Raw genomic sequence first — 26,986 nt, forward strand, 5'->3', positions numbered from 1 at the left:
CTGAGCCAGGTGCCCATTTTCTCCTCTTCATAATTTCTTGAAACTGCCCTGCGATCTTGCATCTATACCCTGCACATGTAAGCAAGAAAGCAACGAGCCATATTAAGTAACTAACTAAAGCATATATTTATGGAAAAGAGATTGTAGAAGCAAGTGCTTTGTCAGAAAGCTCACTTTGTCTAGGCCACAAATAAATACTTCTCATAAACTGAGGTCCGGCGCTCAAACAACCTTGTTGCAAGTACAGCTGGCCACCCTTTAGCAGCATAACAGCATTTTCGAACAAAAATACTTCTACAGCTTTCTGAGACGAAGCAGAGTGGGAAACCGGGATGCAAACAGAATCACTTAACACGAATGGGCTTATTCTCGGTTTATTCGCCACTTCATTTTGGAACAGACCGCTGCATGGCCACTTGTTCGATACTTCGGTAATACTTGTAAAAAATGGTGGCCAGTCTTGTTATCCTTACCCCGACCATCATTCTTTCCCTGAACAGGACCACCATCGCATGGAGTTTCTTCAAGATGCAGCGGAACGCTACGTCAAGGAAATACCGGACGGCTCGAAGCGGCTGGCCATTATTTCTTTCAGCACAGAAGCCAAAGTTGAGCACCCCCTGATGCCTGTGAACGTCAACACGAGGCAGGGATTCGTAAACGCTGTCAGGAACCTGAAGACGGTGTTTTATACATGCATTGGCTGCGGCCTGAGGAAAGCTCTTGAGGTAACATACACGCTCCCTCCGGTATGCTTACCTTTTGTTATGGATCCTTAGTTACTTTGCAACAAATTTTTCCGTCTAAAACACTCTGGGGTAAGCTGTTGCGTTGTAAACATTGAAGTTAAGAAATTCGCACGTGATGCAGGAAACGATCACTACGGGATAGAAGACAGCTGAGTTGTGCCGGCGAATATTTGTGATTTTATGACCACCGGACCCACGTTTGTTGAACGAGTTAGCTGTACAAAGTTTGCTCAGCGGATATTTCTTTTTTTTTTCATTCGCATGAAATTCAGTAATGATCACTAGAACACCGTTGATTGCTTTATCGCGGGTGACATGGCCAATAGTAAAACCCTTTTATATTCTTGAACCTGTGGTTTTCACCGCTTATGGAACAAACCTCTTGAAACTAACACCCAAACTTGTGCCCCATTAAGTAAATTAGTATTCCCCTTTTCTTGCCTTGTAGTCAAGTGTCACATATGCCGCTTGTTTAAGGCATTCAAGATGCTTTCGAGCAATTATTTGGAAAGTGAGGCACACCCATGTGTATACGGAGCAGCCATCATTTTCTTTTTGCTCAGGTGCTCAATACTCACGACGAGACTCCAGAAGGGGGAATAATCGTGCTCATGAGTGACGGCGGGGAGAATAAAGCACCCTACATAAACGAAGTCAAGCCGGAGATAGTGGCTGCCAAGGTCGAAGTGAGTACGATGGCGCTGGGAGGAACGGCGGATAACAAGCTCGAGGAGCTGGCCATTGCAACAAGGGCGAAAGCATTCGCCTTCCAAGACCTCCAAGGCAACACGGCTCTTCAGATGGAGGGAGCTTTCGTGGCAGCGACCACCTCACAAAATGACGAAGCTTCCGGCAGGTACACGCAGGTACACACCACCACCCCGCTTCTCCCACCTTCCTCCCTTCCCCCTTCTCTCCTCGTGCTACAACTCCTATTCACTTCATCACCATTTCCCTTATCGCCTTCTTCCAATGCCGTGACTTGTGTATCATCAAGTTATGTTCTCATGCGGCTCCATTTTTTCAGCTAATCTTGTGTCAAATCAGCATGTTTAGACCACTTTTCTGCGTTTTCATATAAATTGCTTATTATTTTTGTGTAATGCCAATACTTGAAGATAAAAACAACGCTTGCATATCTCAGCGCTAATCTTCGTGCATTCATTAACAGGTCATGGAGGGCCAAGAGGCCTTTACAAGACAGCTGAAGAAAGAGTTCATACTGGAGAGTAGTTTGGGCAACAACACCGTGGTCCTCGTAGAACGCGTCGCAACCAGCAGCGAACCCATTACAGTGTGGCTCCAGGATCCTAGTGGAAATAAGTGCTATGCTTGCAATCAGGACGACAAAGGGGCATTTAAAACGATCTCTATTCCCAATCCTGCCAAGGTAAGGCTGCATAACACAGCAAAATAAAAAATCCTTCCCATTTGAATAAACAGCTCCAAGCTATATTTTAGCAAACGTTTAAAAAATACTAGTGCATATCGTTGGAACTGGATCAACCGAAAGTGAGCCTAGTTAGCTTTGACCTTGACTATGGTCGTCGTCGCGGTACTCACGGTCGTCATGGTCACTCATAGCAACTCACAGTATAACGAAGAACAGCAACACTACGCCTATTTGTTGCCATAGCAACGACGTGCGAAAACCGGAAGTCGCAAAAATATATCCGGCTAGGCTAGAAGGGCCAAAATTTAAAAATCGTTGACGATTCATAAATATCGTAGAATCCAAACCTGCGCGGTGCTCAGTGTCTTGCGCAAGTGCCTTATTGAGGGGGCCGTAATTAATTGTGCAACCAAATTATCCAACATGTTCTTAATCATTTTGAACGCTGAAGTAGAGAGAAGAGGTGAAAAGGTTTAAAAATATAAAAGATGGGTCTTTTCTTTAATTCTCCTCAGAAATTTTATTGTTCGCTATTTTCTTAAACTTAACGCGATCTTATCTCTGTATTGAAACATTATATAAATATGAGGATTAGCAGTTTGTTAGGAAAGTATGCTGAGAATATATTGTGGAACTATTGCTGCTGTACCACAAAACTTTTTTTTTAAATAAAGGCCTGCACAGTAGGTAAAATTTTGTTTCCTAGGCCGATTTTGAGAAATTATATAAGAACATACAAACTACCCAGTAAAGCGAAAATTAAATGAATTGAAATACAAAGGTGCATGTATTTAGTCAGACAAATTTCAGCTAAGTAACAATAATATATTTCGTGTAATTCATAACCAAAGGTGGCCAAAGCAAAGAAGATAAGTGCGGCACTCCATCTTTTGGTCATTACTTAATTCCCAATGTCTCGAATATTTTGTTGGCAGCAAAACCAATTGCAGATCTATTCTTTCCAGTCATCGGGCAACAATGTGTGAAGTTTAATTTTTTATTTATTTATTTACAAATACTGCAAGCCATTACGGCCCATGCAGGAGTGGTGCAAAAACTAGCTGCCAGCTTGATACATCATACACATTGCTCAAGACCATAAAACACCATAATAAATAATAATAAATAAACCATAATAAATATAAAAGGTCGACCGACTATGCTTTGTTCGTTCTTACGTGGAAACACCCAACTAATGAAAAGCTGTAGGCTCGTTCTCACATGTGTATATTCAATTACTGGTTTTTATACGCACGCAGCAGGAACATTTCCTTGAATATATATTGTTACGGGGCGGGGGGGCTGAACCACCCCGCACCTCCACCAAGGTGTTACGGGGTAGTTCAGCTTGTAGCAGAGGGCGGACACCGAAGGCAAGGCTTTCAAACAGACGTTCTCTGTAGGCACCAGCCGACGCTGTTTAACGTCGTCTTTCTCAAACTCACGAGAGTCTTCTTCTTCTTTCCTTATGCGTATGCACCGCCTAATGTGACAATATAAACATGCATCTAAACACAATGAAAACTTAGTTCCTAATATGCTGAGTCAGGCTGCGCTTTAAACAAGTCGGTATTAATTCATCTGATCGAAAGTTAAAAAGCACCCTACTGAAAAAATTGTATGTGGCAATAACTTCACATTTTCTCACACAATCTCACTCAATTCACATAAGAATCACATACATATCACATATAATTAAATAAGGTTTTATAGTTTCTTGTGCATTATCATAAATTATGTACAATATTTTGTGATAATGATCTGCTCCGCATAAGAGTCTATGCGATTAGATGAGATTTTACGAGGTTATAGTCCGGTAGGAGTTTTGATTTTTCAGTAGGGCAAGAGCAGTTGTATTGAGTTGCAAGTAAATAAAGCTTCCTTTTATAAACCTATCCCAAATATTCAGCTTACGTCGAGATAACTACGTGAACTGGCACTCTCGCCGCGGTTCAAGATCCACAGGATTCTCACACAGTTGGCTGTATCTCCTTTCAACCTCTTTCCCCATCCTCTTTGCAACGGTAAAGAAATGCTCTCTATCGTTGAGTTTCGGCGCTTAGGAGCTTTTAATACACAGTAACAAATATTTACACCTGTCATAGCATTTACACCCCACAAGTAAAATCTACAGATCGATTCTTGTATTGAGCTGAGTGAGGTTCAATGCCTTTTTTTCTTTTCTTTGTCATGCAAAAGTGTATTTTATTTAACGCTGCATTACGGCGACCGTCAAAAATATTTTTTTCCTTACATGGGTTGCAATATGCCATTGCGCTTTGCTAATTTCCAAACATCAGTAACTAATACATATGTCCCATAGCCACTTCGGAAACAAATTTGTAGTGATTATTTTACAACTTTCAATGTTTACCTAATGGCTTCGGAGCTGGCTCCTTGCACGCCACCCTTGTTTTTTGTACAGGTGGCATTTTCAGTACAAAGGGAAGGCAGACTCTTGTTTATGGACTGGTCAGAAAGTTTCCGGTGTGGTTTTCTGAGAGCCCAAAGCTCTTATTGACTCAATGATTTGATTACATGAGTACCGCGAGTTTTAGCTTGATTATGCTGCCTTCCTTTCCTTTCCTCTCTCTGTTGTATTCTTCCGTGATTTACCTGCTTATTTTTCTCAAAGGCTGGAACATGGGTGCTATACGTGGAGAGCTCTAGCTATGACGCAGTAGAGGTCAACATTCAAGTCAAGTCTCAAGCAAAGGATCCTAACGAACCCATTCGGGCTGAATGCCGAATGGCCAGCTTGAACGTGGCTAATGCAAGGCAAGCGATTATACTCACCGATGTCAAAAAGGGAAAGAAGGCCGTTCTCAATGCCGAAGTTACTGCAGAAGTCTTCAGACCAAAGGCTCCACACAAGGTTAAGGTTCAACTTTTTGACGATGGCCGAGGTACGAATTTACTACCCTTCTTTGTATTTTGTAGGACTTCGTACGTTTGGTATTACGAATGCGTTCATTTATTAGTTATTTTTTTAAATGACAGATGATGCATAATGATAGTATCTGTATCGTTAGGTGCGATCAGCAGTGTCCTGATCTTCATTGCATCAGCTCACACGTGCCAAGTATAAAAAAAAAAAACATCATGACGTAAAATACAACCACGTCTTCTGTGCAAAACTACAGCAATATTTGGAGTTATAAAATTGGTAAATTGGCAAATTGAAAGGCGGGGGCGAAAAGAGAGAGAGAGAAAGAGGTGCCATAGTGGAGACCTGCAGGACGATTTCGACCACCTGGAGATCTTTAACGCGCACTGACATCGCACAGCACACGGACGCCTTTGTGTTTCGCTTCCATCGAAACGCGGCCGCTGCTGTCGAGTTCGAACCACGTGACTGCGGTTCAGTAGCCGAACGTATTAACCACTGATCTATTGCGGGGGGCCTTAATGCTGGCCATCTTTGTAATGTTCCATGTTGGCGTTCTCTTGAAAAAAAAAAGTAATCAGGAAGCGAAAATAAACATTCGCAGTGTACAGCCTGGCAGAACTCGTTTAATTAACGAGCTTAAGCTCTCAATTGAGGCATTGAGCGCATTCAAAGTATGCTTCTTCCTTGAACCCTTCCTGTGTAGATCCAGATGTGGACGCAAACGATGGTACGTACAGCGGATACTTCACTGCTTTCAATGGCAGAGGGAGGTACGCCGTTACGGCTCACGTGTCCGGCCACAGTAAGACTCGGCTTGTGAACCCGAGGCCTGGTTCCGGCAGTTCGTTTGCCACCACCATAGCCCTGCTGTCGACAACTGCGGGTAAGTTCCTCAGATATATTTCAGGTATGGCAGGTATAAATTCGACGTCCAATTTGAGGGTGAACAATATTTAAAATCATTTAGGAAAATATGTCAGGTTAAATGTAGCCCCGCTATTCACTGTAGAATTGGTTGTCATTAACAATATGAAATGTTTTATGATATGCATAGTATGGATGATGAAAATATTATGGTCCTGCCTTGAATAGTCAGGCCCAGGATTCCGGGCCCCTCATACTTGTGAGGTAACTATGGTATAATATAACACAGTGTCATGCACATGTTGACCGGAATGGTATGAGCTTCCTAAGCGAGGCAAACAATGTTTTCTGCAATTGAAGCGAGTAGTTAAAGCTGTTATAAAAGAAAATGGTTTCCGTACGAGAAAATATGAAAATGAATACGCCTTATGGCAGTATAAATATACATGGTCTTATCCTCGGATTCATAGGAAAAGATTCCTTCTGATTTTTGTACCGTGCTCTCAGTGAGGAATTCACACCTTCCTTATGACGTCAGTTTGTTGTTTTTTTTTGGAATAGTTGTGTCGCAACTGTGGAATAGTGTGGAATACTTTTGTGAATATATTCATAAATATGGAATACGTTTGTGAATATATTCATAAATATGGTCGAACCGTCCGATGTGTGTGAAACTTTTCCTTAATTTTTCCAGCGTTTACCCCCTCCCCCTCTCTCTCTCTCTCTCTCTCTCTCTCTCTCTCTCTCTCTCTCTCTCTCTCTCTCTCTCTCTCTCTCTCTCTCACACACACACACACACACACACACAAATAACTTAGTCTTCAATAGGAAATCTATGCGGCGCGTTTTTCAAAATCGATAGCAAAGAACAAGAACCCGGTCACGGGAAGTTCTGACTGTTGTCGCAATGTTGAACATTTCGTGCAAAATAAGTTTAAAAACTGTTTCTCAGAAAGTGTCAAAACATCTATGTGTCAGAATTTGTGGCTTACCCAAAGTCCATGTCCTTGAAAGAGAGTGCGGCCCCTCTCTCTGCAGATAGTTCCCTATTTATTCCCGCTGATTGTTTGCTACCGCCGAAACCGCTTCATGCTTCGCCGTTCCCACACGCATTCTCCCTTCATAGTATTTTCTGCGAGCGAAACCATGCTTGGCATTCTATTCCTGTGACAGCGACCCTTGCATAATGAAACGATGGCTATATAATGCAAATATAAGTGGCAGCTGTCGGCACGTATATACATAAAAGCCCTGTCAGTCAACTTGAATATAAGGTATAGCGAAGAAAAGAGCAGAGAGCAATCAGAGAAAGGAACAAATTTAACGAAGCAAATACCATCATTGTGGATAGGAAAAGCCGAAGAACCAATTTGGATTAGCCCTAAGGGAGATTGGTCACTTCAAAAGGCTGTGCATATAGCCCATATGATTAAAATCCTTCTTCTTTATCGCTTTCTGACGTTGCCACCGTGTTTAGCTTTCCAAACATAAAATCAATCCGAAAAACTGCCACGTTTTCTGGTTCGTATATATGATCGAAGTTTGCCCACATTGACACAACACGTCCTCCCTATAGTACAAGATCTCTTTCCCAAATCAGAATAGGCCATTATATAATTCGCTGTACAGCCGTATGTTAAGGTAACAAGTCAGGAAATGAAATTAAAGTTTTCGGGAATTAATTAATGAAACGTGAAGGCTAACCAAGAGGGTTCTACTTACGTTGAGGACAACGCAGAGGGCTATGGAACGAAAAATGGTAGGGATAACATTAAGAGATAGGAAGCGTGCAGAGTGGGTCAGAGAAATAACTCAAGTTACTGACAATCTAGTGGAAATCAAGAAGAAATGGGCATGGGGAGGACATGTAGTGCGAAGAGAGGATAACCGATGGTCGCTTAGGGTAACAAACTGGATTCCAAGGGAAGGAAAGCGTAGCAGGGGACGGCAGAAACTTAGGTGGGCGGATGAGGTTAAAAAACTCGCAGAGGTCCAGTGGATGCAGAGCACAGAACCGGGTTAATTGGAGAAATATGGGAGAGGCCTTCGCCCTGCAGTGAGTATAGTCAGGCTGATGAAGATGAAAGAGAGCAGAGTGATTTAAACCCCAATTTCTGCTCAAAAGGTTGTTTTCAGAAGACAGGAAAGGTTGTTTTCCGGGTATGGATAGTTCGTTATTTTCTGTCGACACATTAACACAGTGCTAGGAACAAAGACATCTCCTGTCTTGAATGGCTTCTCCTCGTGTCTGCGTTTTACGGTCCTCAGTAAATTTATTTCAGTAATTTCAAACTGAAAATAGTGCGACATGTTCTTGGTTGCTCAACGTAATGCTAAATGCATATTTCCTCTCCGTTTGAGAAAGCTTCTTCGATAGCCCCCAATTTCTCCCCCTACCGTCTCTTTTTAGTTTCTTGAGGTAGGTTTCAACTACTTAAATCCGTTATCGAGTGAAAGCTGTAAACGGTATCAACTATATAAATGTGAAAGAGCGCAAACCTCAGAAATATTTATACGTTGTCGCGTGCACAAGCGCATGTGTACACGTGCTACACTTTGTGTACTTCGAACCTTCACTGTTCTAACATTAGCTGCAATACTTTCGATATAGATCCCGACCTTGATGCGGACTACGACTATAATATGGACGACTTCATCGTCGTCAACGCAACTACCGAAACAGGAAACGCCACCTCGGCAGGCGAGCAAGATGTGGACCCTTTCCAGAGGGCAGCATCAGGAGGTTCCTTCCAGGTGACGGAGGAACTGCTGGAAGCACAGGTCCCTCCCGGAGACATCCGGGACCTCTCCGTGTCCGAAATGCTTCCAGAACAGAATGACAGACTCCTGGTGAAGCTGACTTGGACCTGGCCCGGAGCTCACTTGATGACCGGGAACGGTAAGCATTGAGTAAAAGGATGAATGAAAGTAACGAAACTTTATTAAGCATGTCGGTAGTTTTGACTTCTGCTCGTAATTTTGTGGAACTGGAGTCGCCCAGAAATATGCGCCATTCTTGAAGCGATACTTTTTTTTTTGACATTGTTGTGCTGAAACCTTGATGGGGAAAACTGAACGAAGAAACAAGAAGCTTGAACAGTGCGCTTTTCTGGCGATATTTCTACATGTGAACGCTTCTTAATCTACTTTCAAGCCACAAGGCGGCCTCCCATCAGTGCCTCTTTGCTTCCTATACTGTCAACGCTGAAACGGTCGAAGTTTCAAGGGTGATCTAAATATACATATTTTGCATTTTTAACGCACATAATCAGATTCTTTTATGTTTCTTGGAAGCTGCCACTCGACGGTATTCTAGGGATGGGTTTTATAAACTGGGAAATAGCAAGTAATAAAACTTTATTTTCCTGTTATGCTGGAGGAACTGAAAGGGATCTACGACGAAATAAATTATGTCTATAATGTGGCTCCAGGGAGTCAGCGAGAGAACATTTCTTAGAACCAATGCTCACACCGAAACGACTTTATTTCGAGCCGAGCAGTAGCAACCATTAGAAATCAAACATTGTATTACTGCAGCAGTTCTCACTTCTCCAAATCAAAATAAGAACCCAGTGCAGGGGAATCAGTGATAATAAGTCTTTGTAATATTACCTGATGCGGTATGTCTTTAATAATCCCTACACAGGAAGCCTGGACATTTCCACTTGCGAAGCGCCTCATTGTGTTTCAAAACGAATGCCAAATAAGATAAAAATATACTACGAGGCAATTTTTTTATCATACTTTGTAGTCTGCAGCCATCTTTGCATGTGTTTCACGGTTCCTGATAAACATGGCGGAACTATGGCCCGCCAATTAAACCTCAAATTCATGATTCATCGTTATGACTTCCAATATCTTATTTTCCAGCATCGTCGATAGAGATCCGCGCGAGCAGAGACGACGCCATGTTGAAAGTCAGCTTCGAAAACCAAGTGAAAATCACAGCAGCCGACGTTGTCGAAGGCAACCTCAACCCACTCCCATCCGGCGTCAAGCACGTAGTTACTGTGTCTCTACCAAAAACCTTCGCCATGCCAAGAGCTGATGGTGCCGTTAACTGGCGCGCTTTCATGGCAGCCCGCGTCTTTAACAGTGATGGACTGAATTCCTCAACGTCCAACGTTGTGGCAGTGTCCTACACTCCTCCAGACGTGACGACCACCGTGGCTACGACCACCACAGTAGCTACGACAACCCAGGCAACGACGACACAGGCAACGACGACACAGGCAACGACGACACAGGCAACGACGACACAGGCAACAACGACACAGGCAACGACGACACAGGCGACGACAACTGTGGCGACCACGACAGAGGAGATTACAACACAAACGACTACAACAGCAGCTGTCACTACAACAGAATTTGTCACAACGGAAGCTGCCACTACTATGGCGTCTTCTACACCTGCTGATAGTGTCCAGGGCCAGCAGTCGTCAGGTCCTTTTACAAAACTATGGGTTTGGATCCTTATTGGCGGTATCGCGGTAGTGATTGTGATCGCCATCGTTATTGGAGTGCTAATGAAAATGAGCGCAAGAAACACTAGAGTATACAACTTCCTGGTCGGTAGACAACACGTTGGTGAACACATGCCTGCATGAATCTCTGTACATCATCTGCAAAAGTGACGTGTGAAAATATGTTCAGGAGCAGTGAACGGAACTATAACCGTGTTTTGAAAGTATGACGTGATCGATATTGCACGTATAGTAATGTTGAATAAAATGCTACTTGTTCTTGGTTAGTATGAAAGTGGCCGAATCGTCGCGGTACTGAGAGCTGAAGCTACGCTAAGAACGATTCTCCGTTCCAGTCCAAAATTAACGACGTGTCAACATGAGCTCGAAAGCTGATTTGTGCCATACTTGAGATAATGTTGTGAAAATTATTGTCAAAATATAAATCTTTTCTTTCTCCTACTAGTTGCAAACTGAAGCCAAGGAAACATCTATTCACCCGAACAACGCTTCCATTCTTTTCTTGTCGCAGTTCAGAGATGGCAGTGAGGTAGAAAAGTAGACTAGAGGATTACAAATGTATCCATGCAAATGTGTTGCAGGAAATATCTAAGTCTTGCAATGCTGGCGCAAAAAAAAAAAAAAATGACACGGAGTCGGTACTAAGTATATATAAAAAAATTATTTAATACAATATAACAATGAACTTCAATGCCAAGGTAGAGACGAACACTGAAGATTACACAACAAGAGCAAAGGTGCCTCAATTGCTAGCTTTTATCACAGGAAAACATTGTGAATAGTTTGCAGAACAAAAATTATTTAGGCGTTATGGACATCGTGTTCCGCAAATGGGAAAACCTAAAACGGGACTAAGACGGAACAATCTCCTAAATAATCAAAAGTACACTAGAAAGCGTAGCATTGGTAACACTATATTTCACCTAGTGCAGACACAAAGCACGATAGTAAAATAAATAGAAGAGTAAGAATTTAGAACTTTTTGCCAGTCATCTGAGGCGATGAATGACAGCTGATAATATGCAATGACAATGATAATAAGTAATAATGATAATATGCAGTATGGGGCTGTTTCCCCTGTGTGCAGATAGTATGGGGCTTTAAACCTAGTCATGTGCAAGTACGCACCTTTTGTTCGGGGTCCTTTAGTTTCTGTATGAAGAAACTAAGAATAAACTTCAAACTTCAATTTCAGATGATAGGCAACAGCTGTATCATTGCGATGGTCACCTAGGGGATAAAAACTTTAAGCCTAATGAGACCAAGCAATACGGCATTGAAAGTAAAATGACAAATAAATTTAAAGCAGAATGAGAGCAGATTATATCAGGAAAGAAATCCACGTTAATAATATTTTGAGCAATGTCACGAAGGAAAAACAAATGGTCATGCAAGGCGATGACAAGATAGCAGCAGAGGTCTGCGGTGCTAAAGGTTTGGAAGGGCGAGGCTCCTGTAACTTCCATTGCCGTGCTGATGATGAAAGTGACAAATAAAGTGTCATATAATATACATGCAATGAACATGAAAAGTTGCTAAATATAATCTAAACTGTGATGCACGTATTGTTTCTAAAGCATTCAGGTAGAACCGATTAGACCCGTGATGTTTGCGGTGAAATTTTACGTTCTTCCAACTAGCTCTGAGGCCGAATTGTATGCATTGGCAAGGTATCCAGCGATTGAAAAACAGCAAGAGTTGACAAATAGGCCTTGCCTTATAGCTATCACACGAAAGCGTTACCGCTGTGTAGACAGGCCTCCCTTGCGAGTACTCTCCAGAGAGCACGAACCATGCACCCAACACTGGCACAGTCCGGAAATGTCCGGCCTATATGAGACCAGTGCATTGCCAATATACTCCAATATTGGGATTGTGATTCGTGCTGCCTGGGTAGATCCTGCTTTGATTCGTGCTTAATCGCAAATTGCTTAATTTTGCATCTTAGTACGACATATAACCATCCCAGGCAGCACACATCATGGGCCAAATATTGGTACTGGGTTCACATTTCCCGGACAGACATAGTACCTTAGATTTGCCAAGATAGTCCAATATTGAGCCGGTAGTTCGTGCTACCTGGGGTCCTGTCCGCAGGGCAGTGTGACTTGCGATCCGAGGGTGCTGGTAAGTTTGATTCTGACCTCACCTCTTCATCTTGAAGCCGCTACCCCGGCTGGCAGCTGCTGCTATCTCGGTTCAGTGACGCCGCACTACCATCAGAACGATCAGTGCCTTGCCACGTTACATGCCATAGACATATGCTCATGATTTTTCACTATCAACCTTGACGCTGGAAGCACTGATGCCGGAATTACTGGAGAACGGGACTTTAATCCCGTCGAGCTCAAACAGCTTGAAGACAGGACACACGACAAGCACTCCTTCAGAAATTGTCGGACAAGTCAGGCTGCGAGCTCACTTTACCGTGGTCACTGTAGTCGGGGAGGGGGTGTTACTGTGGAAAAGTGTGAAGTTAATGAGGTGTAAAGTATGTCGTACCTCGTCAGTGTAGACGAGAACAATTCAGATGATTTTGCCTCACGATAACGAGGACATTCAACAATATCATGACGTCTTTAGTTTCATGAGTCATACGACAAAGGTGATCGAGTTCTAACAATAGTAGATTAGCATGAAATACTAGCAATAAATCACGTCACAAAATTATAACATACGGTCATGAAAATTATGACTTGCAAAATATGACGTCATTAGTGTCATTACATACAATCATATGAAATTATATGATCGTATCGTATACTAATCATATGAAAAGAATCAGTGCTAAAAGTAATAGTGCATGTCCTAACAAGTAATCGATGACGTCACCAATTCTTTATTCTCATGATAACCATGACTGGGAACATGGTGACAATAATGTCAGTACTATTTTGACAGAGTCAATGATGCAGCTGAGTTCCGAAAATATTTTAGTGGTGTGTCATTAATAAGAATTACGATGACATCATCCAGTCACATGACAGTGACAGGACCAGAATGATTTGCAAAAAAGGTGACGGCGTCATCACCACAGCACGAATACACGACCAGCATGACTTTCGAAATGGAATAACGTCATCACGTCAAGTGACACATGTGAAAGCCACGGCACGCAACCAGGATGACTTTCGAAAAATGGCGTCATCAAGTATGACAGTCATATGATACGAATGAGGCACAAAATAATGACGTCAAGACTCACGTGACAGTCGTGTGAAAAATTCACATAGCCAGGATGACCTGTAAAGTGTGATGACATCATCAAGCGACGTGACTGAAAGATAGTGACAGGAAAAGGCAAAGGTGAACAAAGGAAAGAAGCGCCTATAGTCACACAAAACGCGTCCAGTATAAAGAAGCCTGTGCGTAACAGCAACAGCCGCAACGCTCGGAATTTCGCATTTCTAGAGTGCATGTTTTGTATTGCTCTCAGTTTTTTTCATTAACGTGTTTATCTCTACAACGTATCCTGGCCAGTTCCCCGACTTTGGCTTGGGAAATTGCAACTTATTTTTTTATTTAAATTACTGTAAGCCCTTACGGGCTGTTACAGGCTGGGAAAAAAATAGACAATACAGAATAAAGGCACGCATATTACTACAAGAAATACAATTCCAGTTTTTTCTCGCAAGCCTCAGCTGAGCTGCTGTTATGAAAAATGTAGGGGTTCAGGTTATTAAATTGAGCAGTGGTTTTCGGACAGAACGAGTACTTAAGAGGTCAATTCTAGGTGTGTTCGGCATAATGGCGTATTAGTTGTTAGTACGGGCTGATAACCTTCCTGGGGGTCAGATATACAAAGCTAGAGTATAAGTTAAAATTATTTTCATTGAGCATATAAAGAAACTTGAGGCGCGCTATTTTCCTACGTGTAGCTTCAAGGTACTTGAGCTTAGATACGTAGAGCAGTGACTGGCTGTGTTTTGGCGTAAGCGGAAAATATAAACCTTAAGGCTAACCTTTGCACCCTCTCGAGTTTATTGATCTGGTACTGGCAATGTACCCGATCAATACCAGATTAAGCAACAAAACCGGCTCCCTCCTTTCATTTTTTATAGTATCCCTGCACGTGCCACAGTAATCCGCAGAAGAAAGTCCCTGAACCGATTTGTAATTTTTTAAATCCTTTCTTCGATTACTATTCCTATCACCTCAAAATTTGTCCTAATTATTTTAGCAACACTAATTCCAAATTGATCAGCTATCTATAACACAGTCTAAACCGACATCATGAATTCTGTTCTTACATCTGCAATGAACTCTAGCCAATCTCCCATTATGGGTATGTGCCATATAACCTAGGGAGAAGAAGAAGATTTGTAGTTGCGACAATGTGGACTATGCGGTTGAGAGGTGTTCCAGTAGGCGTCAATCATATGTCTGTCTCAATTAACGGCAAGATATACTCATTTGATTCCTTTGACGCGGACATGGACGTCAGCAATCGCGAGTCAATCGATGTCTACATGTTCAACCCTGGATCCTGCCGCTGGGACCTCCTTCAAACACAGTTCCTCCCCGGCGGCGCCCCGACGGGCGTCTCCTGCCGCGCGGTGATAGCCCACGAAGACTGCGCCTATCTCTGGGGCACAAGGAGTGACCCTGAAGTCCGTAACATCCTTTATCGCTTTGACACCAAGTCCATGACATGGAGTCGTCCAAATGTGTCCGGCCAGAGGCCAGAAGTGCGCTGCGGCCACACGGCGTGTTTGGTGGGCCATCGAGTGTATATCTTTGGTGGACACCCGCCTAACACCACGCCCCTACCGAACATAGACTTCCTCGACCTCAATACCCTACGGTGGCATCGGGTTCCAACGAGTGGAGACTTCCCGCGGAGGCGTGTGTTCCACTCGGCGTGTGCCATAGGCAACCATATGTACATCTGGGGCGGACACACTGCAGATCTTTTCCAAGTCTACGACAGGTCTCTCTTCTTTCTGGACACCGCCACTTTGACCTGGGTACGTCCGCGCGTCGATGGACAGGCCCCGCCAGCCCGCGAAAACCATTCTGCGTTCGTGTACAAAGATGAGCTGTACATATTTGGTGGAATGGATTACGACCTGCTGAGATACTTTGGTGACCTCCACAAGTATGATCCCAAAACGTCCTCCTGGAGCCGAGTGGTACCCAGGAGGTCAGGCCCGTCTGCGAGGAAGTACTTTGGCTGCTGCGTAATTGCTGACAGGGCCTTCGTCTTCAGCGGCGTGGGCCTGACAACCATTGCGGGATACCGGCAGGAGTTGCATGACGAAGAGCAGGAACTGACGGATCTGCATGTACTAGACTTTTCTCCGACGTTACAGACCATGTGCATCATGGTTGTCATAGACGCCCGCCTGAACATTGACCACTTGCCGCCGTCGATTAAGAGGCAAGTTGCTGCCATGACCGCACATAGCGGCTCACCGCTGACTTCGTAAGCCGACGCCCAGACGCTGACGTCACATTGAAAGAAGTGATTCGATGAAGTTATAGGTGGTAGTGATGACGATCACGCTCGATCGTAGCGTTGCTGCTTCAAAATCGAATGTTACTTTCGATCAAAGTCCTGACTCGTCCCGGGCTCAGTTGCACAGACCGGTAGCGGTCATACGTATATTGCACACATTTTAGTATGTTTCAGTTTGTGCTTCGATTCATTAAAACGTACGATAATTTATTGCGAATATGGGAGGTCGTATAATTTATTTCCTCACGATGTGCATGATAGCGTTTGCAGCTCTGTACAAGGACGAACTTTTAGCTCGGTTGAAGTTAGAAATATTGCTCTTCTTTGCATATTTAAGTACTGCTATCTCTAGAATACCGATTGGGCAAAGAGCCTTTTTAAGTGGCAACATCATACGTTGTGCAGAGTCCCCAGCAGTGCGAAATGTACCAGTTGTGTCAGCCAACATTGATATGTATTCTGTGTCTCAAGAGGTGACTTCGAAACCATAATATTGACCGCTCTGCTCACTAGTCGAAACTTTCTCGATGTCTATAGACTATACGAATAATAACAGGAGGGTTGAAATAATACCCTTAATTTTGCAATTAAAGTTAAAACAAAATTTCATGCCAAGTTGTAATTTTGTGCCAAGTATAAAACCACAGTAGAAAACATTTAATTGACTGGGCAGCTTATGCCTGAAAAATAATAAAAGTTCTTATCCGAATTGACACTGCATGAAACTGAGATTAAAGGACTGGAAAGAAGGATGCCGACCCTTGACCTTTGGGAGGAGTCTGAGCTAAACATTTTTAAGGAGCAACTAAACGACCTTGAATGGAGGAGCCGTAAACAAAACCTAGAGATCCACGGCGTTAGGCAAACAGATGACGTAACCTTAGTTAAAAAGTACATGAAGTGGCTAAGACACTGAAAGCCCCTGTTTTAAGCAGTGATGACATCCTCACCCTTCATCGCCTACCAGCTAAAACTGGAACGACACTAGGCATTATTGCTCGGTTTTCAAAGCAACAAACAAGATAACAATGGAATTATTGTTCGGTTTAAAAAAAAAAAAGAAAGCAATGGCTTCAGAAAAAAACACCCCAGAAATTCCACTTCTTTAATCTCCATTTAAACTCCCATATATGTCAAAGGATGTGCTCTTCGAGGCAAAGAAATGGATGGGCTAAAGCAAAAAATATCTCAAGTTTATCTTGCATGGAAACAGTTGCATCCATTTTCGGTGTGCAGCTGGGGATACAGCTTGGCTTATTCGGTGTTTGAGTAATCTCGACAGTGTCGAAGTTGGTGAACCTTAATTTGACATCTTTTATTGTTTCAGACGAGCATATAAACCATAATAGTACTAATGGGTTCATTAGAACCGGTTTTGCTAGCCCTTTTCAAGTTTTCCATGCTAATATGCCTTCTGCTAGAAACAAAATCTTAATCGTAAATACGAGAGAGAAGGAGCTGCCATGCTGTTAAAACGTCATGTAAATCCTGAACTGATCCCATCTTTTATACAGTCAACTCGGGATTTGGAAGGGCTGTCTGTAGTACTTTCTAACAGAAGTGTTTTCACTACAGTTTACCTACCGCCAGAGGGCAACCTGAAGATGTTCTTTGAATTCATTGAAGCGTTGCGTTCGCAAACAAATACACCTTCCTGATCGGGATGGCTGACAGCCCTACTTGTGAACGATGTGGCGTTGATGAAACGACTGAGCATCTCCTTTGTGATTGCCCTGTTTTTGACTCTGAACAACATACGCTGTGCACTGCATTAATCGTCTGGACGCTCACCCCTTAACGGAAGGGAAGATCTTGGGACCATGGCCACAAAAGTCATCTGCGCTCAAAGCCGGCAAGGCACTTTCAAAACAAATAAACAAACCAAAGGCTCATCGACAAACGGTAGGGCAGTAAGGTATTGTACAGAGTGCGGTATCAAATTTAGTCTTTTTTTATGTTATTTGGATAACATCGCTGACTAGACCGTGGCGATGTGATCGTGTTTTTCATAATAATTTCCACATAGTTATCTACAAAGAACATTCTTTCAATGTATTAAATGCCATGTTCAATAAAAAAAAAAGGTCCTGTAGCCCAATGAATTAATGCTGCATATTCAAACGCAGAAACATACGTTCCAATTAACTTTTTAGGACCGTTTTTCCTGGGCCTTTTTACAATTCACAATAAACAAATCAATAATTAAGATATTTTCTGAAGATGATTTTCTAAATCTAAATAGCCGTAAATCCAGCCATGAATACAGCCGGGCGGCGACACCCAATGTTTGGGAACGGCAACGCTCACACAAATACCTTCACCGTAATCATTTCCAGCCTTCAGCGGGCGTGTGTTCCCTTTAGGTTACATTTACAGACACTCCTCGGCTGCTGAACAGTTCCCTTTTTAACTCGCTGTCAGACACCCAGTGAGGAAACAGAGGAGGTTGCGTGACCCTACCGTTGATAGATCGAAATTACGCTTGTAACTTGGCGAAAAAGCCACGCGAGATCAGGGGTCAAAGAGAATTGCTCGGAATGCGAAACAGAAGAACTCTGGGCCGCTCATTCATGGCTCTCTTTTCTCTGCTTCTGAGAAATTTTCTTGGGCTCGCGGGACACAATAAAGAGTGTTTTGTAACTGCCTATCACGCATCTCAAATTTTTTGCTTGAATATATAGGAAAAACGCTTAAGTAGCTGCGCTCAAATCTGTCACTATGAAGCGTCGTATTTGGTTTTATAATATTTTCTTTTTGAGTGAAAATGCCAAGAAAGAGCGTCTGACAGAGTTTGTATCCGCACATGGCAACAAATCCATCGAACTGTGTTTTGCCTTATTCTAAGTTCCAACCTCCTTCTCGCCTCCTTTCATGAGTTAAAAAAAGAACACACCAGCGCATAAATTTGGCTCACTTCAAGTGCGACGCCTTCCGACATAATGAGAATGATGGAGAGGATACTGCGAGTGCGCATATTCACAGCGCGCTCACTGACGCACGTCGTCGACATCTATTCCATTAGCAGCACAGCATCTCGTACGCGCTGAACCGATGCAGACATAGCTAGGGTGTGTGGTCAGCATGCTGTGGCTGGACGCGACAAGTTCGTGGTTTATGTCGTGTATAAGTAACTGAAAAATATTTATTTACAGAAGTTTTGTGCAGGGAAGGTGTGGGATTGGATTGGTAAAACGTTTATTCGGGGCCAGCAGTAGAACGCGCGCTCGCGCACGCGCGCTCCGGACGGGGCCTACGTCGTCCTCTGGGCACCGGCCGCGCGGCCTGGGTCCCCGCTCGCCGTGGCCGGCTCGCTGGTTCCCTGCCGGGCCAACGCCTTGATGACCTGCTGGACGGCCCAGAATTGTTCCTCTTGACTGTCGCTCCCTGCGGCTGCTCCCAGTCGCGGCGGGATCCTCCCAGACTTAGCTTCTTCCTGGTACTTGCTACAATTCCACAGCATGTGTGCGAAGCCGGCCGTCTCCGTTCGGCAGACTCTGCATTTGTCTGTCGGGTGCGTCTCGGAATACATTCTATGCATCAGCGACGGGCTGGGGAGCGAGCCCGTCTGTAGCTGTCTGAATAAAACGGCTTGCTCTCGACTGAGCCCCGAGCAAGGGAGTGGAAGAGTTCTGCGAGCTAGGCGGAACACCTTGATTATTTCGTTGTAGTCGGTCATTCGGTCTTTGGTGCTGAACCACAGTGGCCAGTCGACCGAGGCGCGGTCCGTTAGCGCGCGCCTCGGCGTGTGCCGTCTCGTTGTGGTTGGCGTTGCGGTCTGACGCCTCGCCCGCGTGCGCCGGGAACCACTTGATTCTCACTTGTCTGCTGCCATCGTCGTTCTTGGTTGCCTGCAGTATGCGCACAGCTTCTTTCGCTATCCTGCCTTTGGCGTAATTTCTCACCGCCTGCCTCGAGTGGCATAGCACTGTGTGGCAGTCGCGGTCGGCGATGGCTAGGGCGATGGCCACCTCCTCCGTTTGCTCTGCCTTGGTGCATCTCGTGCTGGCGGTCGTGCGAACGGTGCCGGTCGCGTCGACGACGACCGTCGTGAACCCGTATATCTTGGCGTACTCAGCCGCGTCAACGTAGCGTGCGTGTGTGTCGGCCGCGTGCTGGTCTATCAAAGCCTTGGCTCTCGCTGCTCTCCTCCCTTTGTTATACTCCGGGTGCATGTTCTTCGGTACCGAGTCCACTCTGATGTTGCACCTGATCTCATCGGGGACGGGGAACTGCGTCTGCTCCCTGCCTAGATATCCAATTCCCAGGTTGTCCAGGATTTTCCGGCCGGCCTTGGTCGTAGACAGTCTTTCGAGCTGTGCGGCACGTTGGGCCTCCGCTATCTCCTCCAGCATGTTGTGCACCCCTAGCTGCAGGAGGCGTTTGGTGCTCGTTGTTTCGAACAGTCCCAGTGCCGTCTTGTAGGCTCTGCGGATGAGTATATCTATCTTGTTTGTCTCGCTCTTGTTCCACTTGTGGTAGGCCGCCACGTACGCTACGTGACATATGACGAACGAGTGGATCAGTCTGATCAGGCTCTCTTCCCTCATTCCACTTTTCTTGTTCGTGACTCGTTTGAGTAGTCTCCTGGCTTTCGCCGCTTTCGCAATGAGCCGGGTGACGGTCTCGCCGTTTCTGCCGTGCATCTCGATCGTCATCCCCAACACTCTGATCTTGTTGACTCTTGGGATCGCGTTTCCCTCTCTGGTCTTGACTTTGATTGCCTCGTACTCTCTCGGGCTGCTCTTGGGTTTACGGTGCCTGACGGGCGGGTAGACGAGGAGTTCCGACTTGCTCGGCGAGCATCTGAGCCCCGTTCCGTAGAGTTGGTCTTCGATCGCATCAATGGCCGCCTGTAGGGTGGATTCGATGTGGGCATCGCTGCCCCCTTCCACCCACAGCGTTATGTCGTCCGCGTATATCGTATGTCGGACTTCCTTGATGTTCCTGAGCCTTTCGGCCACTCCTATAATCACGAGATTGAAAAGCACCGGCGAGATGACCGATCCCTGAGGTGTGCCTGTGCTTCCCAGCTTCTTCTCCTGTGCTTGGAGGTCCCCCGCTCTGAGCTCGGCCGTTCTGTCCGTGAGGAAGTCTTTGATGTAATTGTATGATCTCTCTCCCGTGTTGAGTTTCGAGACTTGGGATAGGATCGCTAAGTGCTTCAACTTGTCGAAGGCGCTCTGTAGGTCGAGTCCCAGTACTGCTTTGTTGTCGCCAGTGTTGCCGTCGATGATCTGGTGCTTGAGTTGTATCATGGCGTCTTGGGTACTTAGATGCTGCCTGAAGCCAATGATCGTTTCCGGGTAGAGATCTTCTTTCTCGAGGTATTCTTGCCACCTGTTGAGCAGGACATGCTCCAACACCTTGCCCACGCAAGATGTGAGCGATATGGGTCGGAGGTTATCCGTGTCGGATGGCTTGCCCGGCTTGGGGATCTGGATGATCTCGGTCTTCTTCCACTGCGTCGGCAGCGTTCCCGTTTTCCAGCATTTGCTGTAATAGCTCGTGGGGCTTTCTATGGATTTGTCGTCGATGTTCTTAAGCGCCTTGTTGGTGATGCGGTCCAGCCCGGCCGCCGACCTGCTGTTGAGGTCCTGCAGTGCCGTGCGAACTTCTACGTCTATATCTCTGTCGAGACGGTCGTTGGGCAGCCCCCCGTACGGCCCACGGCACTCCGTGTGCGTAGTCGGCACGTATCTGTCGCTGATGCGTTTCGTCACCATATCGGCGCCGTGTTTAGTGACTTCTCGACGGATGAGTTTCGCCAGTCGGTCCCTTTGGTGTGACTTAGTCTTGGTTTCGTCGAGCAGATGCTTCAGCAAGTTCCATGTTTTCCCGTTGTGCATCTGGCCGTCGGCAGCGTTGCATATCTCGTTCCACTGTTGCGCACATAGCTTGCGACAGTGGTCCTCGATTGCTCTGTTGAGTTCTGCGACTTTCTTTCGTAGCCTACGATTAAGGCGTTGTTTCCATCTGTTGAGAATGGACTGATTGGCCTCGATAAGGTGGGCCAGTCGGCTATCCATTATGTTCGTTTCGACGTCTGTTACTTTGTCCTTGGTTGAGTTTCGAACACATTGGAGGATCTTGTTGGTCCACGCGTCGATGTCGTCGATTTCGGTCTCTTGTTTTTTGAGGGGCCGCCCCTTATAGACACATGGTAGGCTCCACGCCGGCCCGCGGCCCGGGTCCGCTGGGCCATCAGGTCAAAAGAACCGAGCATGGAGGCTGCCTCCCAGTTCTCCCTAGAAGGATTGAGTAAGGTAGATTCTGAGTATTCTTAGATGTCCACACTATGTGGAAATTGTCCGAGAACTTTTTCCTCATTATGCGGACACTTCACCGTGCAAGTTTGGTTTGGTAAAACTTTATTTCCCACAGTAGGGGTGCTGAAGGACACTTGGCTAGGCGCCAGGTGTAGAGCGCAGCTCCCACGTCGGCACAGAGAGCCCGAAGCTCTCCGCCACCGCGCGGCCCTCGTTTTACTCACCGCGCAAGTGAGTCAAAGTAATTTAAGACTGCCGGACACTAAAATTCTGGCTTAAAAGCAAATACGAATGCGCTCCTAAGCATTTGTGAGACATTTACAGAGCTAGAATAGACGATATGGCTGGATTAGTAGAGTTGAGTGATCTCTTTAAAAGTACAGGCCAGATAGGGTTCGGCGTCCGGATCGGTGGGGGACGAGAGCGGTTGCCAGGGAAGCGAGCACGCGGGCGGCGGCCGATCTCGTTTTCTTTTGGATTGGCTTTTTGCAAAATCGATGGGTTCATTACGGCCGAATAATCTTTATCAAATGTCACCTTGCTGTCCTACAGCTGCTGGGCTTGAAGAGGATTAACTCTTCTGTTTTGAAGTTAGAAACATTCGCAATTGCATGACGATTTTTGTTTCTAATCGATTGCGTGCGGGAAACGGAGTCAGGAAGGCAGTAGGTAAGAATAGTATATTTATTTTTTCTTAGTTTCCTGCCATGATCACAGTGTGTGAGTGTGAGTGTGTGTGTGTGTGTGTGTGTGTGTGTGTGTGTGTGTGTGTGTGTGTGTGTGTGTGTGTGTGTGTGTGTGTGTGTGTGTGTGTGTGTGTGTGTGTGTGTGTGTGTGTGTGTGTGTGTGTGTGTGTGTGTGTGTGTGTGTGTGTGTGTGTGTGTGTGTGTGTGTGTGTGTGTGTGTGTGTGTGTGTGTGTGTGTGTGTGTGTGTGTGTGTGTGTGTGTGTGTGTGTGTGTGTGTGTGTGTGTGTGTGTGTGTTGGGAAAGGAAGGCACAGTATCTCTCTTACTTCTTCCACCTTGACTAGCAGATGGATGCTAAACTGGAAATGTAATATGACACCACCCTGTGAACGCTGCACAAAAAAAAAATGTTGCGTCACAAATTTTACACAAAATGGTGTGATATCGGTTTTTTACCCCTTTTGTCTGACACGTTTGGAAAATGTCCAGCTTCTTCCAGGTCACGGCGACGCCTTTTTGGACGGCGCAGCCTGTATACATTCTCAGGTAATAAAATGTCAGCTTCAAGCACCACCCTTCGTTGTCGCCTGCCTCCATTCCGTGTCTGTTGTGCGTATCTTCTCGCAATGTCTAATCAACAGGCCTACACTGCTACTCTCCTATGTAACATAGAATGACGTTGCTTGCTCGTGTGAAGTGATAAGCAAACTTAAATTGTACCATAGTTCGACTTTCTGCATTACAATCCAAGCAGGCTTCCCTCGAAATTGAAAAAAAATCGTGTAGCCTTTTAGATCTTAGCGGCATGCAATGATTTTGTTAAGATTTGTGCCCTATAGTACCTATGAAGCTTTAAACACGTGACGTGCTCACAATTTCTTGCCTCTGCAGACGTGCAGGAACACTCAGCCTACGTGCACTCAAAAAGACATGAACAAATTTTGATGCCTCTCCGCCCTTAACACTCAAACGGGCTCATCCCACCTTGATTTTTTTCCTGCTGCCCTCATTACAAACAATCCTCTGGTCCAGCAAATCCATCGCCTGTCGCAGAGATACTTAATAATAAAGAAAGGCGGCGAACATATGTCGTTCCACACAATATGGTTTCTACACTTATGTCTGCATGCCGTGAAGCTATCGGCAGCAGGAAAGGAGAGGGGATATACATAATTTTAACGACCACACTGTCGACGACAATGCAGCCGACACCACCTACACTTCGTAGAAAAGGCTCTCTGACGCTAAGCGCTCCCTCAAGCTCGGTGAAAGCAGCAATCAGGGCTCATAGTTACGAAGAAAACCTGAATATAGACACCGACTCTCCTGTCGAGCAATCTAAGGAGAAGACAAAATGGGCCTCGATACGTTTTGCCCGATGATATCCAGTTCTTCAACGGTTCTTGATTTTACATCGAACATTACAAAGCATTTAGGTAAAGCCACGCTCTCGTATTGAGTAAAGAAACGCTGTTCAATCACTTAATGAGAGACTTACTACTGAAGCATTCTTGTGGTCTCAATATTAGATCGAATGCAGCCTACCTAGAGTTCGCGAAAATTGCTAATAATGACTATCAAGTAATGCTACGACCTGTGATAAAACTGCGCTCACAAATAACTTCCATTTGGAAAATGCCTGCAATTTTTGTGTGCAAACGGAGCTCATTTCAATATATTCTTATTACTGGTGTTGTTTGGGGCAAAAGGCATTCGCAGTAAGTAAAATACGCAAAGCATTAGTCACATGCGACACCAGCATGGGGCACTCAGGACGTCAATGCACAGGCTGCCGCGATGGACTCGGCCAGGGAGCACAAGCCAGACATGATCACATACTTCGTCCGTGTCGTCGTCGCTCGCTCGGCTCCTATTACGGTCCCCGGGCGCAGAAGCACCGTCATGGTGCTTATTAGCGAGCACCAGAGCACCTAATGTGTTAGGGCATGAGCCGCGAGACGTGGGCGATATCGAGCTCTGCGGGACGGGAAGTGGAGTCCGGGAAGGGAGGCATGATCTCTTGACGGCTGCGACTAGGCGAAGCATACGTTACTGGCCACCACAGCGGAATATAAACTTTTATGGGAGCCCAACGCAGCAAGAAGGCGCCCAAAGCAGCTCAACGGACCCAGGTACAGAGGCAACGAAGCAGTGGCTCATATTTAACCAGCCGAAGGATGAGACACAGGGCAGAAGAGGACAGGACAAGGCTGTCCTCTTCTTCCCTGTGTCTCGTCCTTTGGCTGATTAAATATGAACCCTTACCAACTTGCCAAGTCGTTAACCTTGTTGAAGCAGTAGCTGTTGCAATGCTCCTATCAAGAAACTTGGGAGGCTTGCAGGCGGGATTATGGGAGCTGGCCGGCATGGGCAATGGCTCCACCGGTGTATTCAAAATGCGCTGGACAAGATGCGCGAAGCGATTGTGCCAAAAGACAGCTGAGACTCATGGCCATACAGGAGGTAAAACGGGGATTAGCCGGCAGTACCGCGTGGTGGAATGAGTCTTATGCAAAGGTTTGTTTTGGTTTATGGGGTTTAATGTCTCAAAACAACTCAGGCTATGAGAGACGCCACAGTGGAGGACTCCGGAAATTTCGACCACCTGGGGTTCTTTAACGTGCATCGACATCGCACAGCACACGGGCACCTTGCTCTTCGCCTCCAACGAAAAGCTGCCGCCGAGGCCGGGATTCGATCGCACGTCCTTAGGAACAGTAGTCGAGCGCCGTAACAACTGCACCACCCCGGCGGGGTATATTGCACTAAAGGGAAAAATATTCAAATTAATCCATGGTATATGGTGGAAAAAAGAATGCTAGTAGATTCCTATGCGAACAAAATCAACGAGTGTATTGCAGTGTGATAGTGTAAGATCTTTAAAATGGTATTTGGTTCATGTAGAAAAAATAGTCCCCTTTAAGGTAGATCTCCGGTCAATGTGCAATTCGCTGTAGAAGACAGTTGTCCCGCCTAATATTGAATAAATACTTTCTAAACATTGCGACCTTAATTTGGCAAATTAAGGTCGCAATGTTCAGAAAATAGAAATAGAATATTTTTTCATACATAGAGGTGGATCACTCAAGGAACTAATTTTGCATTTCCGACACCTTTTGCACAGCCGAGGGAAATGGGGCCACGCGTACCCAGTAAAATAGGCAAACGAAAAAAAGGGCTAACTAAGCATATACGCCACGTGAAGCATGTGTGGTCTTGAATGTGGTTTTTAAACGCTACTCGATAATATTCCGAACCGCCCACTAGCGCATTGGTTATTACTCCCTGAACAAGACCACGCTGTGTTGTATTACTTGGCGTCAACAACTAAGTGTTGTAATCTCATTTAATCTGATATCGACAGTGCATGTGCAAAGCACGATATATCCACCTGGTTGTAATTACAACGGCTACATTTCGAATATAACAGATCACGGCTCTCAATTACAGCCCCAGGAAACTATGTAGTAATTATAGAGCAGTAATAAATAAATTGCTCTACTTTTCTCCGGGCTTTATTGTCCTAACTCTAATTCACTTAATCTGGAATAAACTAGTGCGGCTTCTTTCAATTTTTTGCATGGAACTAATTTTCAACAGGAGCTGTTTAAAATAATCGTCGTCACTGATTTCAAACGTTCATGTGTTTAGACTGCCGCTCTGTATGTACACACTGAACAGTCTCTGCATTCAAGTGCTAGATGGTAGGGCGGAGTTATACCCGAACGCCTTCTCATCCATACGAATGCCATACTCAAGCGCCTTGCCCATATTGTCACGGTATTGGCGACTAGGGCTAGGTTATCAGAGCCGGTGCAGGTGGAATTACACGGTCTAAGCTTTAGGTACGTCCTGCGAGTCCGGAGCCGATTCACCTCGTCCTTTTTCTCCGAGCGCCACTTCAACGTTGTTCGCTCCGAGCGCCCCCTGGCAATATGAACTCTTTACGCATCCCCTCGCAGCTGCGCAACGTTCCGATGTCATTTTCTACTTCCTCTTCGACCCGCCGCGGTGGCTCAGTGGTTAGCGCACTCGGCAGCTGAACACAGGCACGCAAAATCAAATCCCGACCACGGCGGCTGCTTTTCGATGGAAGCAAGAAGCAAGACACACGTGTACTATGCGATGTCAGTGCACGTTAAAAAACCCCAGTGATCGAAATTTCCGGATCCCTCCAATAGGGCTTCTCTCGC

General features: G+C 45.3%; 2 protein-coding genes and 1 pseudogene across 2 annotated transcripts in view; 2 read left to right on the plus strand and 1 right to left on the minus strand.

The window, feature by feature from the left end:
• LOC146179420 (calcium-activated chloride channel regulator 2-like) overlaps nt 1-10,824 on the plus strand; it is a 32,400-nt gene extending 21,576 nt beyond the window's left edge. The window contains exons 8-14 of the mRNA XM_084579056.1: nt 501-728; nt 1,313-1,615; nt 1,921-2,139; nt 4,778-5,048; nt 5,736-5,915; nt 8,508-8,795; nt 9,767-10,824. Of these exons, the coding sequence (XP_084435182.1) occupies nt 501-728; nt 1,313-1,615; nt 1,921-2,139; nt 4,778-5,048; nt 5,736-5,915; nt 8,508-8,795; nt 9,767-10,506 (2,229 nt within the window). The 3' untranslated portion in view covers nt 10,507-10,824. The remainder of the gene's footprint in view (nt 1-500; nt 729-1,312; nt 1,616-1,920; nt 2,140-4,777; nt 5,049-5,735; nt 5,916-8,507; nt 8,796-9,766) is intronic.
• A 3,992-nt stretch (nt 10,825-14,816) lies between these two features.
• LOC146179421 (kelch domain-containing protein 3-like) lies at nt 14,817-15,812 on the plus strand. Its single transcript, XM_084580190.1, has one exon. It carries the CDS (start codon nt 14,817-14,819, stop codon nt 15,810-15,812), a length of 996 nt encoding a protein of 331 aa, XP_084436316.1.
• A 3,279-nt stretch (nt 15,813-19,091) lies between these two features.
• LOC146179422 (uncharacterized) lies at nt 19,092-25,161 on the minus strand (annotated as a pseudogene).
• Nucleotides 25,162-26,986: the final 1,825 nt, after the last annotated feature.

Source organism: Amblyomma maculatum, chromosome 9, assembly GCF_055883805.1.
Source record: "Amblyomma maculatum isolate TAMU_Amacu chromosome 9, ASM5588380v1, whole genome shotgun sequence".
NCBI classification, from domain to species: Eukaryota; Metazoa; Arthropoda; class Arachnida; order Ixodida; family Ixodidae; genus Amblyomma; species Amblyomma maculatum.